The sequence below is a fragment of the Onthophagus taurus genome, chromosome 6 (assembly GCF_036711975.1).
Source record: "Onthophagus taurus isolate NC chromosome 6, IU_Otau_3.0, whole genome shotgun sequence".
NCBI classification, from domain to species: domain Eukaryota; kingdom Metazoa; phylum Arthropoda; class Insecta; order Coleoptera; family Scarabaeidae; genus Onthophagus; species Onthophagus taurus.
The window spans coordinates 6,280,687-6,301,112 of record NC_091971.1 but is presented as its reverse complement, the minus strand read 5'-3'; the positions used below and the strand labels follow the sequence as shown (position 1 = coordinate 6,301,112).

Sequence of the window (20,426 nt, the reverse complement as noted above, 5' to 3'; positions counted from 1 at the left end):
TCTTATTTGTTTCCTTATAATTGGTTTACTTCATTAATTTGAATCTTCTTATAATGTTATCATTTTCTGTTATATTTTTGCTTCATTATGTTACTGCTTTTAAGTTTTACTATGTTTTCATTACTGTTGGATTGCAGTAGGTGTACTTCTTCAACAATACGTTTCCTGTCTTTGTTCTAAAAGGATTAGTATATTTAATTATGATACTTTGAAGCTACTTGTTTGTGCAGTTATTATATACCAAAATTATCTAAACTAATAACTCTTTTGATTTCCCCTTATAGTCCTGCCATAAATTTGTCTCTTAGTCTTTCCGTAAAAGTACTCGTTTTTAAAAGTAAACTTGTCCCATTACGGCGCTACTCGTGTTTCCTATCGCGCAACTTCGTAACAACTCCGTGTAGTAAACCGCCCAAATTCCCCCCCTCCAGGTAAATCCCTGCCCTAAAATGTTGCTCCCATTGCGACTACAAACTCCTGAAACTTATCCCCCACGCGGTCTCCCCCTAAAAAGAACTGCTGCACCGTCGTCGTCCTCCGCATAATTTGATTTGTAGAGTAAACGGTGTCCGAACTTTTCCCCCAGTCACAGTACAGGGTGTCCAAATTTCGATGGGTTTGCAGGGTATCTCAGTTATTATGAAAGATAGAAAGTTGCGGCTTTCGCGAACCTTAGCTACTTTTTTGTGAAACTTACAATGGCACAAACCAAATTTTCATAGCCTTTTTCGTTTTTGATATACAGGGAGTGTTTGAAATTTACGATTTTCAGACACCTCCTGTATTTCGGCTATCTGGAAACTTAGTAAAAAAGTAAAAACTGGTTCTAATAGATTTTTTCACGTGGAATAAAATGGTGCATGTAGAATTTTTCTAGTCATCACGGTTTTTGAGTTATAAACACCACTCAAATATTGAATACTCAACTTCTAAAATACTTAATTCTTTATAACTCAAAAACCGTGATGACTAGAAAAATTCTGCGTGCACCATTGAATTCTACGTGAAAAAATCGTGAAAAGGGCTATGAAAATTTGGTTTGCGCCATTGTAAGTTTCACAAAAAAGTAGCTCAGGTTCGCGAATCCGCAACTTTCTATCTTTTATAATAACTGAGATACCCTGCAAACCCATCGAAATTTGGACACCCTGTACATAAAAATATATTGTCATGGTGTGCTCACATACTGCTATAAATTTAATAACATTATGTTGTAGTAATAATAAAAATTTTAGTTCAAGTTGTGGTCATTACATTATAGCATTTGATTGTAGTGAAAAGTGGATGGCAAGTTTGGAACCGACCACGAATAAAAAACGCGATTGTCGTTACCCTTTTAGAATGATGACCGGAAGCGATTCAAGCTCCATCTGCGTTTCACCTCAGTGAAGATTGCGCCGGAAATGGAAGGGGAAAATGCCAGGGGAAAGCGAACATTCCCTTAAAGGGGAGAAGTAAGACGGACAGATGAAAATTAACGACCCGACATTTTTCTTCCTTTAAAACTGATGGTAAGATGTGGAGACGTTTTCTGAATGCAGAAATCCCTCTCACTTCGTTGGGGCGAACTCGGACGCTCTTGCAGTTGAAGGAAAAATAACGGGAAATTGTTCTTGTGCAAATAAATAACGGGCTCATGGGGTGTTTTTTATTAAATCTCGTCTTAGGTGTTTCAAGGTTTTTAATATCTGGCTTTAATACATCAAGAATTAAAAATAAACACAAATAGTTTTAGTTAATTGGATGCATTGAGGATCGTTTGAGTAATATAAATAAACAACTAACTGTTTCCGAATGCTATTAATTATTTTAATGATAAACGTAATGAGTATGCGCATTTCAATCATTTTAATTCACCATATTTGCTGTTTAAATTATCTTGATTACACTCAATAATAGCTAGCTATATTATAAGTTTAAAAATTCAATTCAATCCAATTAAATTTTTAACTAAATTTGTAGGTAAAACGAATCATTGCTAAAGATCGATACTACCCCTCACAATTCACTTGCCCGTGACTCGAGCATTTCAACTGGGTGACAGGATGTGTCCTATAAGATGGAGAATCGAGAAGTACTAAGTCTGCTCACGCGAGAAGCCCTATTCACAAAGGCACATGAAATTGGTAGCAGACGAACTCATTACCGTTCAGAGTAGTTTCACGTCGTCTCCGAGTACAACCAAAGTTCAAATATTACCACAGTTTCTGATGGCACACTCGTAAAGTCAAAATCGATTCGACAACTAATACCACCTCGAGGTATTACAAAAAGTAACATTTCTTTTTCGATGGCGAATCCTGTGGTATTATACAAGTCGAAAACGAACTAGAAAGGGAAGTGATTTTTGTTCAAGAACAAATATTTTTCAAGAAGTATATTGAACAAAATTGGAAAATAACGTATTATTGATTGAAAAGTGTCTTGATATATAAATAGCTACCACGATGTTAAGGTAATTACATTTAATATCATTACGGATCAATATGGTGTTGATAATAAAGTAGATTTTGTAAATATAGAGCCTCGTCGGTAAACAACCTCTGCTGATAATTGAATTTCATTGCCTTGATATACAAATAATTACCACGATGTTAAGATAATTGTATTTAATATTATTAGAAGATGATATATAGCATGATATATATGAGATGTTTTAATAATATTGTTGATCAGTCATTCATGTACATGCCAGATTCGTGGAACTCAATATTTAACGCAATATTTAGTGATGTAGTTGATTTCCTCAATTTGGCACTGTCGAAAAACATTATATAACTGAGTTTGTCCGCTCCTAAGCACATTACTTTTCCCAGTCTTATTAAAATATTATTTTCTGCTCCTGGTTCGAAGTGAAGGCTACACTAAGGGGTTGCAGCCAATGTTTAAAGTTTGAAATAGCCTTTTTGAAAAATTCTTCAGTCTTCTACATTATCCTCACTGAATGATGACAGATTCTTGTCTTCATCGTAATCGAATTCTATTTACACATTTGTAATCCAAAAAAATTTTTTTTGTTATATCTCTCATGGATTTTATGAGTTTGAATGAATAATAACAGAGATGTCCAATTTACTTTAATTACATCCTTATAATAAGTCGCAACTCATTTTAAACAGTTTTTTCCAAACACACAGTCTGCGTACATTAAGCCGATAAGCGCTTCCTCGTGTGGTTTGCAACTATCCTCTCTGAAATTCGAGCGCAAGCAAAACAATCGCTCGGAGCGCCACCTATAGAGCGCGAGTCGCGCACAGCCGCGCAGCCTTCTGGATTTATGTCGTCGTTCTTCCACTTGTGAAACAATAGCCAGCTCTGATTTACGCGGGCGGCCGAGGCGGCCATTGTGGGACCGTCTCTGGCCCCCCTTCTCCAGCCTCCCTTTTCCGACGAATGTTTTTAAATTACGCCACCGCCGCTTTTTAGGCCGCACGTTTGAAAAAAGTCCGGATGTGTTTTTTCATCTCCGGGCCGCGGGGCCCTCTCTCGTGACCCCGGACACCCGGATCCCATACGTGGCTCAGAATTAGGTCGTCACCAGTGATTCATCCTTGTGCAATTAAATTTCCGTAGAGACGGTCCTGGTCACGTCGTCTCTTTATTTCGCGTCCTCTATATTCGCGCTTACCAACGGATGAATTTTTTGATTTTGTAAAACTCTTTGTGTTTGTGTGATACACCTAACGTGACCAATATTTTGAATTAAGTATTGGATTAGAACCCCATCTGACGGAAGATTATAGGATCTAATAGCTCCAGTAATTAATGTCGTCTCTTGCCCTTTGTCTTCTAGTGTGATACGTAATTAGATTATTGTTGCTCCTAATAGCACAAAGATAATTGTCCTCGTGTTTGATATTAATATCACTTTGATGTATATAGTATGTATCTAATACAGAATTTTATATATCATATCTAAACGTAATCTTAGAAACTCACCAATATTGATTTCGAAGTGATGAAAAAGACAAAAGAGGTGATTACGTTATTATAAATTTATTAGAGGGAGTAATAAGCTCCACCGTGAGGAGCTTAACAGCTTAATGTTTACGCTTACATAATTTTAAAATGGGTTGGGGTTTATTCCTGTAGCGATTAAAACAAATATTTTATAAGCAGTAATATTAAATTACTAAACTTTGAGTTATATGAAATAGCATTAATGAATTTTTTTATAAAAGGGTATCATGTTATTTTTAATCCTAAATAAATGGGTTCTGGAAACGGATAGCCTGGTTAAGTACCAAAAAGATATATGCGTTAACCATTCGGTCAAAGTCAATTTCCGGGAAGTTCACGTACTCTAACAAACATTAAAATATATCCGGTACGATCAAAGCACATTTGCCGAACGAACTATTTCCAATTAAGCGTTAACGTGGCGGTCAGTTCCAATAAATCGTATTCGCAGCTTCGATCGTAGATTAAAACCGCAGCAATGAGCACAAAATTCGGTTAAGTGTTTATCTATCTATTTGCGCTTTGATATGCAATCGAACGCGGCTTAGTCGAAGGCCAATACATTTTTATGTGCGTAAACGCCGAATTTTGATTGAATACCCTCGAAATAGATTCATTAACGGTCACCACCATGAAGTGAATTCTATTGAAATGTGTATATAGTCGTTGGACGATATGTTTGATTTGCTTGCAGTAGATAATGAGGGACAGCGCTGCGACACAATTAGCGTCCAAATCGTACGTCGCCAACGCTTATCCGGCAATTATCGATTCCGATATTTATCAATTCTAATTGGAATTCTAATTCGGGAATTGATGACCGCTTAATGCACGGTGCAAATGTGCACACTCCGGTAGGCGCATTACAGTGGGTTACTCGTGACACTGATACTGAGGGTAAAATTTCCATACGCTCGTTGTACTAGCCACATGATCTGATATGCTTACACGACGGTCAACCAGGTTGCAAAACGAAGTTTAACTGTAACCCGATAATTGTCTCTCTAAGCCTTGGTAGCGAAGTAATCTCCAAACAAATTCGGTCATTTCAATTTCACATATCACACTAAATTAATTTGACACAAAAAATGTTGAATTGTAATTCAAAAAACAACAGTATTTATTACGGTGCAATTGCACAAAGCCACAGCACGCTTTGTAACTATATACCACTTTGTATTAATTGAACCATGATTTTGGCGTTTATAAAGGTATTTGTTAACAGAATAACATTTCTACGATATACAATGTTAATGTATAATCAACTATCAATTACGTTTCCAAATGTAGTCGATTTAGGTAGTACTGTATTTCGAATATTCTACCTCTATTTATATTTTCATATTTATCGAAATAACATACGCAACAAATAGAAATAAAATAGTAAAGTTTTCAAATAAAAATATGAAATACATTTTTTTGCGTTGTTTCCTAGACGTCATCCGATTTTGGTTCATGTTCATTTTTATATGGTAATAGTAATAACGCAGTTTGAACTAAAAACAGTTTCTGGTGAGTTAAACTTTATGGAAGTAACAATTTTTTGGATACTATTTGAATGAGTTAAAATAATAACTTATAAATTTGTTGAGAGTGAAATTGCACACTTAATAAAGGTAAATTAAACTTTGTGTCACTTTAATTAAAGCCGAGGCCGCGTGCTGTCAAGGTGTAGCAATGTTAAAAGCTGTTCTGGATTCCTTAGTTTCTACGTTAAAAAAGAAATTCGAGCAACCATAAATGGTTTATAAAAAAGGCGTGGGGAAGTTATTAACAGGAAAGCGATGTAATCTTTGGGCGTGAAGAAAGGAGAGTGAAGCATTAAATAAAGAAATTTAAAATATGTCTCTTAAAAATTGAAGTTACAATATTATATTATTTTATATTGGGTAGAAAGAGAATTTGTTACTTTCATGCTTAGGTTCATTGCTGACAACCGACACAAAGTAATGAAACATGAAAATGGAAAATCGTAAATATTAAATAACAATATTTTATCTAAACCATTAATTAAATTGTATAACAGTTGTTATTACGAAATTGTTACAAATAACATTGTTAAATAAACCAAGGAAAATCAACCACAAATCGAATTATTAGTTACAAATATTTCCCATATTGACTCGCCAATTTTTATTTTAAATTTGAATTATTCGATTTATTTATGGCACGTCAGAAATGCTTGTTAAACTAAGCGTATAGTATATTATCGAATAAATTTGTTAAACAACAATTTTTTGTTTCAGGTTGGATATCGATATAAAAACCACTTCTAAACAAAACTGTCATGTAATCGATCACAATTCGTAAGTTACCAAGAATTCAACATGTTCCCAACTTAAAAGAACAAAAAGAAAATATGGGATCCACTCTGAAATATTTAATATTTGTGCTATTGATAATTTTAGTGAAATGTTGGGAATTTTCTAAAAACGCCAAAATCAGCACGAGAATTGTGCAGACGAGATATGGTCGTTTACAAGGACTTATTTTACCAATGGACGAGCATAGATATTTGAAACCAATCGAAGTGTTCTTGGGCGTTCCGTATGCAACCTCGCCGATTTTATCAAATAGATTTAGCCCCACTAGAACGCCTAGCCCTTGGGACGGAGTTAGGCTCGCCGATAAACTAGGTCCCGTTTGTCCTCAAAAACTACCCGATATCGCCAATGAAACCGCAGCTTTAGAACGAATGCCCAAAGGAAGATTGGACTACTTGAAGAGGCTGTTACCTCTTCTAAGAAATCAAAGTGAAGACTGCTTATATTTAAATATTTATTCGCCAGCGCAAGGTAAGTGCTTTTTTATACATACATTTTTACGCATAGCTCAAGCTCCACCGAAAATGTTTAAAATTAGATTACTAGAAACTATAAATTAAATTACATAAGTTTGGAAATTATTATGTAATTATGGAATTAGGATTGAATTTAATTCAATCAAATACCAAACTTACTGGATTGATAAATATAACTTCCTGGTATAACAAGCAATCACTGTAGGAACTTTATTGGTCCGATGTTGTACGTAATTAAATTAAATCTACAATAAGGCAATTAGGTCTTCAAGTCCACAACTTCGTTCCGCAGTTTACTGTTAATAACAACTTTATATTTCGAACTTATTCGAGAAGTTCGGTCATTAACGACAAATATAATTTAAAATATAATTAGGGGCTTTATGTAGGGACGAAAGTCGCTTGCAAACGCGGCCATGTAGCTGCAAAATTGGCTGCGAGAACTTTCAAATAATTACTTTTAATCGGTAGAGTGGAATTTACGACGTAGGATAATTACTTGTGTGCGAAAGGGCGATGCAAAATGTTTGTGCTTTAAGCTCAGAATCGGTCGACCCACAATTCATACCTTCCCCGTCTGGTTTGTTCTAATAATAGCCCTTTGTAACTCTTAGGGAAATGTACCGAGTCAATTTCCTTCTGACATAAATTATGGATTTGGTACGTGACTCCAATCCATTTAAGGTAATCGCATCTACATCAATACTTCCCAAACTTTATAATCGTTATAAGAACGATTATTACGGCTTTTTCGCCCGTTGTTAATTGAACTAAGACTAGAACTAACACTAACACTAGGACTAACACTAGAACTAACAATAAACCTAGAACTAGAACCTTTCGAGTTTTGCCGTCTTGAGAGACGTACGGTTAAATGCACGGTTAGTGTTAGTTCTAATTTTAGTTTAATTTATAACCGTATGCAAAATTTATTTGAATGCGATTAAAAATGTAATGGAATTAATTAATTTTAGTTGGAGCTCTATGCAATATCAATTTCCTGTAAGATTATACGGTGAGCCTCCTCGCTAATTACTCATGAACGGAGGAAATGAATAGATTTGGACGTGATGACCGTTACTTGCATGTTCCATTAATTAATACAATTATATTCAATTGTGCTATCTATCGAGAATCAATTTATATTAAGCATTGGCACGGTTAGTAACGGCCTGTTTAATATATTGTTTAGTTTTGGTATAAGTTATTTTCTGTAGTTGAGACCCATTTTTCGATAAACCATCGTTGCCAATTCCATAGCAATACATCGAAGTACTTGTGCAATAAAACATCAGTCGGACGTTCATTTATATACATACAACCCGGGAAAGGTCTGCAACTAAATGAGTTTAGAATTTAAGTTGGCTCCAGTCCAAAACGACGTGCCTGACATACGGTCGCCGGTCGATATCCTGTAAAATCTAGCGACCCGGTAAGGATCCGATCAAATCCCGTACACTAGCCATCTGCTATTACCTCAGACTGGGTTTATCGGAGGCTATAAACTTTCCTAAAACGCGAACTACTTACGCTATATTTCTACCGACTTCTCAGCAACTGAACGAAACGTGAAAATGAGAGAAACGAAGAAAGAAACAGATTGAGAGAGAAAGAGAAAGTTTTAAAATGGAGGTTTTGCTATTGTCGCATTTCCTTTTTAATTGAAAAGGTGCAGGTTCCAACTTGCTCTTGGTTCGACCACCTTTCCGTATCGATTTCACTTCGAAAACCCATTCGTCATCTGCTCGTACGGTCGGCTCTAAATTTATGAAATTGTAAATAAAACTCCTGGGCGGCGTAAACGACATTTATGGGTCTACCATGCGTCGAATATATAGACCTACTTCGTTACAGGCGAACTTGTATGAAAGATATTGCATGTTATACTTTTCAGAAATACTATAAATTTCCGAAAAATATTGTTTAATCTTTTTCTTTAAAAGTCTAATGAAATTAAACTAGCGTGATCCAAAGTTAACTTTAGCGTCATGAAATCGATCTAAACCCTTTTATCCTTTGAAAGCCTAAACGACAGAGCACACAGTATTAGCCTGACCGCTAAAGTGAACTGCAAAACAAAGGGGTCCACTCTGCGAGGCAAAGGGCCGCAACTTTCTCGTTTAACAGTCGGTTACTGTTAAAAAGAACACCGTAAACAGGGAGCTGCAGGAAGTGCGGCTCTGAAAATGGTACAACTAAGCGGTACGGACCTGGTTCCTTGGATCCGATTCCGAGCCGCAGCCCCAGAAACGTGCAAATATGTATTTTATCTTTCTAGTCGTTGGCCGTTCCCCATTTCTCCATTGCCACTATGAGTGAGAGCGGTGTTTACTTTCCGGGCCGAGTGACACTCCTGCAGTGCTAATGCAGCTCCAAGCTAGGCAGGAAATGTGTAAATACCTCGAGTTGTTTTGAATGCGATATTAACTCTTGTACCGATCTACTCGAAGCTTCAATTCGTATTCGTATGGTGGCTTATTTCGACGTTGTTCAACCTTAAATCTTAACGTTAACACACAAAATCACTTTAGTTCTGAAGATGTAAGCAATGAATTGTACATTTGAAGGTATATGTAACTTGGATTTGGAGATATAATATATTTCCAAGTCCATATTAAGGATTCTCTTGCTGAAGTATTAAATGTGTCGAGCTTTTAGTATAGTGAAGGCCTATTAACTCGTAGAAACATCATTCCCTTTACGTTTCTGTTACGTCGACAATAATATCTTGGAGCATAACACTTCAATTTGGTAAATGATCAAGAGAGAACTATTTTACTGGTTAACATGGATGTGCTCTTCCACAAACATATCTCTAGATATTCTATTAAATTTCAAAGTACTTACTATGAAACGGCGTGCCCCTTTGTCTTCCTTTATCGAATTTACGTCTTCATTCTGATTTTGATGGTAACACCGAAAACCTTATTCTCATCGTAGGGAACGTTGATTTACTGTGTAATTTTCCGCAATTCGGCAATTTTCCATTTCATAGGACAAGATGAGGGCGCTCTCATCTTTTCACGGCAAAAAGTAAAGATGTTACCAGCCCCTTTATATCCCTCGAATCACGTCCTAAACAAATAAACAGAAGGAAAGAAGTGGAAGGGTCGAAACGAGCAACAGTCAATTTCCTATTTCTAGGATTGTCCTTCGTAGGGTCGCTCTACGGTCTCGAAATTTAAAACACGGAAATAAGTAAAACAACGCTGAAAACGAGATTTATTTCTGGTCGATTGGCGTCCGACCCTTCGATTTCAACCCCTACCATCGAGTTCCGGTTCGTATCTTCTTGGATAGTCCGATATTTACTGATACTTTTAGCTTAAATTTTTTTTTATATTCTGACAGGAAATTATTCAGAAATTTTCTTTGTTTTTTTTTTCGTGCAAGGTCCATTGTTAAAACAGGATTTTCCGACACACCATCGTAACTTTGCTTTTAGCGTATTCCAAAACGACCGCATAAATATCCATTTTCTAGAACAGACTTCGAAATTTTTTGGCGAAAAACGGTGCAAGCAGGATTTTTCGTGTGCGGCAGTCAATAAGCTTCGTTCGAACCGACATCTAGTCCCAGCTGGGAGTATAAAATTTCCCTTGCCCTTCGGTATATTTCATTTTTGCATCACCCTCTTTTTTAACTCTACGTGTGAGTTTCGAATAACTTGACCACAAAACTGTCATGTTGTCAAAAAGGTAAAAATAGTTTATAAATGTTCTTAATAATATTATTGATAATGACGAAATTGATAAATAGGGGAAAAATGATAACAATATTTTTCTACCCATGTCAGTATACAGTTCTGTCGAAGCTCCTTCAATTCCCTTGGAGAAAATAACTAACTCCATCTCTTATATATAGGAAATTGCTTCATATCGCGGACAGCGGCAACACATGTCCCCGAAAAAGAAATGGTCGGCGAAGCACCAGATGAAGTCATCTGGGAGAAGGCGATGATCGTAGCAAAAGGAACGGGGATATCTCCATCGCGGGGAGCCGGACAGCAAAAACTATATTGCCCTCAAAATGATATATGAGCGCCGCACAACAGCTCCGAGCGATTTACACCCCACGCTTGCTTTTTGCCAGCTATCCTTTGTCGATTTTCAAGCTGGGATTATACGAACCCTATTAGCTGAGATTGCCGTCCGACAAAATGCCTTAACAGCTCCACTTGTCTAGGTCCGTTCTATATATCACAATGAAAATGTTTGGCAAGAAAACTAGTACAGTTTTATACGATTTTATAGTGTCCCACTTCAACTTAAATAAAAATCTAAACGATAAAGCTCTGAAAACTTTTGAAAGATATAGATAAACGATCGATTTTAAAGTGAAAACATAAATTTATTCAAAACAATTCGTCACCTGACACCAAACGATTTTCATGCCGGCCACGACCCAGGGGGAATTTCTGTTCGAAAAAAAGGACACGCGTCGTTTCCACTCGTTTAATGGACGGGCGAGGATGAAAAAATCGCCATCCCCAATATGCAAATGGGAAAGGATCGGCTCGCTCTGTATCCGCTCTGTGATTTTCAGTTAAAGTCATGTAAAATTTTACTTCCGAAACTCGAATTGTGGCCATTTGTTTTTGTAGCATTCGATATCCTCGCGAACAAGTTTCCCGGACGTGTATCTGTGCCCAACTAACATTTCTTTTCGCTATTATTCTACGTTAATTCCCATTTAAACCGAACATCGAAAATTGAATCCATTTTATAACATGCGCATTGCGGTATGTTAATAATAGGCAGTTACAGCCGAGGTTGGTTTGTGAAAATATTTATGGCGTTGGTGGTAAATAACCGGTTGTTATGCAAATGTAGTTAATGAACACGAAAATTGCGATTCGTAATGACCAAAGACCGTACCTTTTACAACGAAAAATTACGGTAATAAATTATTTGTACATTAGGCGAAACATAAATTTCATATTTCCCTTCTTTTAAATGAAGTAACCACGCGAAAGAGGGCAATCTTTATATCCCCCAAACAATAGGGGTAGGCTGAAACAATTCACTTGAACGCCCACCTGCAAAGCTTTGGGCCAAAGCTCCCCTTGAAACTGTAAACAGCAGAACCATGTTCGCAGCCATCAGTGGCCGCTAAACTGTAATAAATTCCCGATCCTGAACACAATCTAGCGAGGCGTAACACTCAATTAAACAAATACCCTTAACGTCCCAGCCAAATTAACCTATTGTACTGCGCCGATGTTGCCAGGAATTGAACGTGTCACCCTGCCGAAATAGTACCTGAGCTTGTCGTTGTTGGGTGTCTACTACCGTAACAAATTGCCCATAAGAAATAAACGTTCTGTAAAAGATTTAGGGGAAATAGCTTCTTTAACTAGAAATTCCAACCAACATCCACTTTCTTAACATTCTTTTTTAAAGTTGTTACATTAAAATTATCACACACCAAACAAAACTAGTGAATCGTTAAAGTTTGAGAGTTAGAACTATGAAACAACTAGTAATAAGCGAGATTAGAGTACGTAAATTCACATTCCCCTCACTTGAAGCTCCATCCGCAGTCCGCACGGAACGATTAATTTCTTCGTTGAAGTTATAGAAACAGATCCTTCAGTTGGGTGCAGGCTGCATCAATTACCGCAGTTAATTTTGGAGTGGAGGCTCAGACGCTCGCAGCGGAGGCGCTTAATTCAAAGTCTGTAGGTGACGCTCGCGTGATAATGCAAATATTACGCGCTGTAAATCATCCGGGACTCTCATTGTGCGAGACGGACAAATAAGTGCTTTCACAAAAGCGCTCGTTTCAATATGGAATTTAAAGTGGAAAATTTCAATTATTCACGAATAGAGTCATCGGATACAATGGGGCGTAACAACTTCAATGATGTGGTAAGAAATATGTGTTTTCGAAAATGATTATTATCCTATTTCTAGATTTATTTTGATCCTGGTTTTGTTTTTCTGTTTGAAATCTCAATTTTGCTGAATTTCACTATCAATGTTTTCTTCCTGGGCGTACTCGTTTTTGGTTTAGATCTAAAACTTCTTTCGCCACAGATAAAAATATAAATATTTGAGGTGATTAAGAACGCTTTGAAGAAAAAAGCTTTGTTTAAATTGTTTGGCGAATATGGATTATGCAAAATTATTCGAGTCCGCTTGCTGAATGCGATTATGTTAAGCTTAAAAAATTCCATTAAGATTCTAATTTTACTCAGAGATTTTACAAAAATTCTTTATTTTTCTGTTGGCCTGTTTATTCATACGTACATATGTGGCTGAAGAGGAACCTATCCAGTATTTTTAATTCCACTTTTACATTTAGCAGCGTATTTACCTACAATTTCTATGAACTCGAACTTTAATAAACTAAATTAGCTGTTCCATTCCAGAACTTGTCTGTAAGCTCATTACACATTAAAAAAACAACACATTTTAGATATAAGCATCTTTAATCACCCAATTTTTATTAACAGAATATTCAGAATATTAGTAATTTCTATAAGCCTTTTACTAAAACTTCGTTAAACCACTTTACAGTTGACGTCTATTGAATTAGTTTTACATTGTCTAAACTTTTTACTTGGGTACATTAAACCGATTACAACTCCTTACGAAAAGAAGTGCTAATAAAGTTGTTCTCATCCCCAATGCTGATGTTCTTCGGACAATATTAGGGAACAATGAAACCACTTTCTCCAAATTCACTGATTACAGCCGTTTCGGTAATCTTTGTCATTATAACGAATTAATTTAGTTGTAATCGCCCCAGTCGAGACGCCGGACGTCGTAGAAGAAATATCAGGGGTGCTCAACGTTTCCCCCAAGTTCCACAAGACGGGGGAAAGTAACTTTCCGAAATTATTTTAATTCCCAAAGTTGGTCGTAGCCTCGTTCGTGATCATTGAAATACTTTCCCTAGGGAAAATCGTTTTTATCCCTCGAAAGGATTGATTAAAACTTAATGTCTTGGAAAATTTTAGTGGGATAACACTAAATTAACATACTTGAAAGTAAATGTTTGTTAAAATGTAAATGCAATAAATAGACATGGAAAGCATATCATATTCTTACTAGGAATTTATATCATTCGAAAGTTTCAAATATTTATTCTTTAGCTCAGCACACTGTCGTATCTTCTGAAAGAGCCGTTTTATTAAAATTTTGTTTTGGCAGCGACACAAAGAATGTTCGTACAAAGGGAAACGTCATGAAAGCGAATTAGCGGAGGGACGGAAATATTGGAAAAGTCCCTTGTGAAAAAGTCACCATGTCTCCCAACTATTTCAAAGGAGGAGCATGCATTCAGTACGAGTTTGCCAACGTTAGACCAAAAAGCTGGAGGACACTGCCCGGCGGTAAAACTTATGAAAAGTCCAACTGGCAAGCCTTTTAAAATGCGGCCGTGCCTGAGGAATTTTATTGAACTAGGTCAACTTTGCCAGATAAATTGCAAGGGATTATTTTTTCCAAGAACGATGTTAAAAATAGATGACACAAAATTCTTAATAATTTTATTTGACGTGTAAATAGAGAGTTATACCGGGATTTATTTTATAAATGTCTCCCCCAGAGATAAAAAAAAATTGAAATAAATCGCTGTAACTATTATTTCTTAGTATCAAATGAAATCAAATGGACTGTCACCAACATAATACCCTCAAAGCTTTAATAACTTCTGTACCTGAATGTCCTGAATCAAGACCAATGGGAATTGCGGCAACTACCAATACAAGATTTTCAAGATGTGTCAATTCTTGATATATTCCGCACAATGTAACAACTCAATATCAGGATATATTGCACGTACTTGCAAGTTCGTGATCTTTTGATGCAATATATTTTCGATTCGATTGAATCACGTCCACGAAAATTTAATCATTTGTTTTATAACTTATTTTAGATACAGAGTTTTTAATTAAATGATAAAACGTAACTCATAGTTTTTAAAATTTGTGGGAACACGTTTTTCTTTCTCATCCTGGCTCCTCCGCCACAAGTAAAAATTACAAACGGAAACTTTTAAATTGGCCGTAACACCGCGTTAGGAGGGCGCGCGGACTTTTCAAATTTTTAATATGATAATTATCTCTGGAGGAACCCGGACGACGGAATGGCGGAAGTTCGAGACTAGAAATAATTCAGTAATAACTTAAATGAATTTCAAATAGCCCGCGGAGATGCTCGGATCTCCTGGACTTATTTCAATTGGGAGATATCTTACGGAATCTTAAATAGTAATCTTAATTAGTTAGCAGAAGTACTGCGTTAGCAGGGAAGAAACCCCAACAATAAGAAGAGATTATTTAAAAAGAATGTAATTTTATTGCGTTTTTAACTTGCGTGTGGTTTACTTTAAACATTCACCCGATGGAATTATTATTGAATTAGTCTCTCGCTATTAGTTTATTACAATATTCATGAAGGTATTAATGATGTCCATTAATCTAGGTAATCCATACTGTAATCCCAACGTGAACGCATAACGTGACAGCAGAACTCTATTTACTAAAAGCTGACAAAGTACACAGAATTGAATCTCTATCAAATATTAGTGAAACCTACATCCAATTCGTGTAATTATAAGATTACATAATGTTTGATTTAAGCTAATAAATCGTTTCGAGCTGTATTAAATGCTGTATAAGTTAAACAAGTCCAGCTTTTGCTTCAAATGTACACCACGTAAACTAAAATCAAAATGATAAAAATGGACTTTTTACATAACTTCCTGCTTGAACATTTAATGGTTCTTCAGAAATGAGAAATCAATTTGTTAGTTTCAAAATATTTTCTGATATTTTTCCTCATAAATTTATAACTAATATTGTCCCAGATGTTACCTATACTACAATATGTTGCATGCGTTGCAACGGGGACGTTGCAATAGCTAATATTCGATGTTGGGCGATGCAATGAGTTTCATAAAGGCCGAACCCGCGAGCACTTTGTATAAAAGTTGTGGAACGGTTAGTGCATCGATTGGGCAATAAACTGTCGCCGGTAATGGACCATTCAAAAACTTGCAGCTTGTTCAGTTCGAAATATGGTCTTATTCTGGCGGCTTTGAACTGCTATGGAAAATGGAGTCTCGCATGGCCGCATATTTCCGGTTGCTCTCGTCTAGTTTTTATTCCTCTCGAACGTTCTTAGGTTACCAACTGTACGTCGGGGACGTTCCGAAGCTTCTTAGACGTCGGGTTTCCACTATACTCGATGGTAACTAGGCCCTTAGTGCGTTTATGTGAGCTGGGGATAAGTTTACAGGATACCAATAGAATTTATTCAAGTTTCATCTGATACGAATTTGAGTATTTTTTAATTTAAATAGAATTAAAATTTATGAAACAAATCAATAAATAATTAAATTTTAAAACAACGAAATTTCGATAAAGCGATAATAATTACGGTCATTGCGGTATTTGAATGTTATCATTTCCGCTTTCAAATATCGCCGCAAAATTGCACTCTTTGTTCTACAATCAAAATCAACCCAAATTCCATTACCATTACCCTCGTAAAACGAAACGCGTTCAACACAGCTTTTGTTACGAATCCAATTGCAAGAGAAACTTATATCGATGGCCGCACGAAACAAAGCGTTGTTTGCGAGAGCTTGGTCCGAATCCGTGTTCAGACAAATGTTACCGAGCTTAATGTGCTGAAAGTCAGACTGTTGAGGAATATATTATGCGCGTACACTCAACGGGCAAGCACTTAGTTTAATTTGTGCCATAGGAAATGTAGGGTTAGCGAACGGAAACAGTACAGGAAGGCCGCAAAATAACGGTCGCCTCGACCAGTAAAAGCTTAGGCAAATCTAAACCAAAACCGAGAATCGTAAAATTAACATTTTATGTTACGAGGAAAAGTTTCAGGGTTGGAGCAAAACAACTCTTCTCAAACTAATCGAGTTTATGATCAATTAAGCACAATCTTTTTAAGGCTGCGCGAGACGAAAGCTTTTAGCCCTCAAAGGAGAACCTCTGTATCGTGTTTGTTTTTCAAATTACATTGATTAAACGATTATTAAACTTGCCTCTATTTTTATTTTCAATTTATGCCAAAATCAATTTCGCAGTCATTTGAATAAATTTCATCTCAAAATCCTGCTTTCAACCAATTTTAATTAGGATCGAGTTAAAATAGATCCTAATAAAAACAAGTTTACATACATGTTTTCAATTTTATCCGTCCTCGGATCAGTATTTCTTGTTGTCTTATTGAATAGACTTTACAAAAAGAGTATAGAAACGAACTCGAACCGTTTTCATCCTCTTCGCATATAAATTAACTTCAGACAGGAATGGGTTTCACATTTACCTTCACCCACGGGGCCATTTGAAACCCCCAAGATTTAGCGCGGAAGCTCGCAATTCGCGCCCGACACGCAAGAGACATCGATTCTGGCGCGTTTCCGCGAGGTTTTCGAATAAACTCGATCGTCGTCGAAAAATATTTGTTTCGTAGTTCGTACCTGTGTGAAAATAAAATCTCAAAGAGAAAAGATAAATCTATAATATATCATAGGAATACTATTTTAATCTTTGGACTGCAAACTATTTGTTTGTAGATATGCAAACGATCAAGTCAGTTGAAGGGAACTGATCTAAGCGGTCTAGCTTAATTTGCGGTATAATTAATTGAGTTTGAAGGTCTAGCTTGGTTGGTAGAATTGCTTGGATGAGCTTTAGGGCTTTTTGTCAGCTCGCAAAAACACTCTTAGGTCGAGAATCATCCGGAAACCGGTCGGAAATCGCCTAGTCTAAACCCATAATTTCGTCCGAACCGTAAAGTCGTAATTTTGTTCAACTGGAAATCGGTGCTAAACCAGATTATTTATTTGGTTATTAAATTAAAATTTTATGTACCAATTCCCAACTAAATTTCTGCACCTCCATGACATTTTAATTAAAACCAGATCTTTTTTTTTTATTCTTAAAACAAAGTTTAAGTTTTTGAAATAATTGTAATTAGTAAGTTATAATTATAAAGTGCAACCATTTTAAAATTTTAATTTGATGTTATTTTTAGTGGCCTGAATTTGTCTTGGACCATTGTAAATTAAATTTTACGATAGTTGCTTTCTGAACACTTTTACACGGAAGACGTAAAGGTGGTAAATGAATTAAATTACAGTTCATTACAGATCTCTCTCAAAAGACGTGAACACTAACGATATCAAGATCTAAAGAAACCTGCACCTTACTGATCCTTTAGTAGTTTTTTCATTTAAATGTTATTAGATTAAACTACAAAAGTCATAAAAGTTTGCAAAATTATTCACTTTTTATTATATTTCTCAATTTATACACGTTATATTATATTACTTGTTGATTAAATGAAATAATTTGTAATTAAAATAGTATTATTTATGTATGAATTGGAATATGATTGGCCATTTTCGCTCATTTTTTCATTTAAATACTCCCAAAAATTATGTTTTGATTATTTCATATAACAAAACAGTCCATTACAGGGAAAAGATTCAGCTAAAATAAATAATTAATGTCAACATTGGCAGCTATTTATATCATTTATTGCCGTATGCTCAATTACATTAACTATTCAATTGGAAACAAAATACGAATGATAAATTACCAAATAGCTACACGGATTATGTTTGATTTATTTAAATTGCTTAATCGGGGCGCTGAATCTACTAAATATTAGGGTAATTTATTGGCTTTACAATTATGATGGAAAACAAATCAGATTGAAATAGTTGTTTTTCATGAAAGTTATTAGAATATTTATTTTTTAATCAAAACCTCCGAAAGATTTATACGGAGATTTCTGACAAATCAATAGTTGTCAGCGTTCGGACTGCATCGTAATGCCTGGAGGCTCGATTAAATATTAAATTTTAATCGGGTGAGGTTTTGCCGGCTAAACAGTACGAGTGAATCATTGATATTCCACGCTGCGGTGCATTACAATTTGAACGTTTAACGGTGGAACCGTTTAGGTACGTGATCGGTGCTTTCCACTGTTGTACCATCAAATTTATGTGTTTTGTATACGGTTATTCTACCGAAACCATTTTCATTTTTGATACGGTTTGTTGCCCTCTATTCATGTTATTTCCAGAAATTATTCAAGATATCAAAATGGGGATTTAATTTTACCAAAAGAGAAATCTTAAAACACATTGTTTACCGTATATTTTATCCGGACTTTGTCATTTCTCAAACGTCCCATTGTTTTCATAGTAGATAATGTAGGAGAGTGTAAACATAGGTAATGTGAGGGTCCTGAGTGAAATACCGTGTACAAATATTTTCAAGTTATTATTTCCAAGTCGGGGAGACTCGTACTCTAATGTACTGCCGGGGTTTAGTATTCTGGACTCGTGTGTGTTTCCCATTATCCTAACCGTGTAATAAAATAACCAAGAAGAAACCATTTTAGTAAATTGAGTAATCTACACAATTATTATTACGAACATAATCTGAGAGATACGATCAATGAAATGGAAAACTTTATCACCGTAGAAAATCGAATGCTTTGAATCATCATAGAACCTGTAAATGGGCTGTATAAAAACCTTCAAATGAAGACCTCATAACTATTTCAAAGCGTGTTTACGTTGCCCTAGGATTTGAGATATTTATTGTGAACTTTATTCTAGGGAATGAAAGGGTCCATAGGTAATACGTATCCTGTATAGAGGATAAATCCTCCGCACCGTATAAAGGACGTAAAAGCTTGCGGGAGATTGATGTGCTATCAGACAAAAAACTCGCAGCCAATCAACCGCCACCCTGTCGGTGAATAGACACTCGGCCGCTTTGGGAGTAAAAAACGGGGTAACGTTAATATCTAGGCTTCTTTTAGTAGGGGTTGCCAAAAAAAAAGCTGAACCGTTTTGGAGTTTTAACTCCTATTTCATCCAAAATGAAAACCGTAAACAACTGTATTCAGCTGTATGTAATAGATGTTTGGTTTTGATTGCGGAGGTTAATGAATAACAACTCTTTCTTTTTCTGTACAATATTGATTTATAATCAACTACTGATAAGAAGTCCAATTTCCTAATCGAATCGAATCAGTCTTAGGAAACACATTGAGTTTCGAGTCACGTGGCAATAAAAGACAATAAAGGATTTTTTTGTTGAAACTTTTTGAGGATTACTTTTGTGATGAGTATCGATACAAAAAAAAGGATTCTTAATCTTAAAAGGAAAACCGCCCACGCGGTGTTCTTTCGCAGGGGCGTGTAGTTTAAAGTTTTTTTATGGGGATCGGGGACGAACGAGAGGTCAACGTTGCTCGGGCTATAGGTGCTTCAGATTTATGATCCTGTGAGGAATCCGCAACATAGTTACAACTAAATGCCCCGGGTTTTATGCGCCGTACATCAAGTTTAATTTGGTCGTTAGACAGTGCGCACCGAGTGTACATCATTGGGGGATTTACGTTAAAGGGCAATGTGGCGCGGTCGAGACCCTTTTGCAGCAACATAAAGTACGGCTAAATTATTTTTTAAATCGGGCTAATGTGACATGTTTCGTTTTTTATTGCCACAAAATGTTTGTTACTAAAACGTATTAGGATGTCGTTTTAATTAAAACAGACTTATATATTTGCAATCAATTTTCCAATTAAGACGCCCATTACATCCCTATTAAAACCACCTATCTTCCTCCCCATGTGATCCGAACTGAATTGGGTTTCCCTTCGTT

At 35.9% G+C, this 20,426-nt stretch overlaps 1 protein-coding gene across 3 annotated transcripts in view; it reads left to right on the top strand.

The window, feature by feature from the left end:
* The window catches only part of LOC111427934 (neuroligin-4, Y-linked-like), a 120,411-nt gene that overhangs the window by 57,354 nt on the left and 42,631 nt on the right, over positions 1 to 20,426 (top strand). For all 3 annotated transcript variants that reach the window (XM_071196381.1, XM_023063298.2, XM_023063297.2), the window contains one exon: positions 6,207 to 6,755. In XM_071196381.1, the coding sequence (XP_071052482.1) occupies positions 6,320 to 6,755 (436 nt within the window). In that variant the 5' untranslated portion in view covers positions 6,207 to 6,319. The remainder of the gene's footprint in view (positions 1 to 6,206; positions 6,756 to 20,426) is intronic.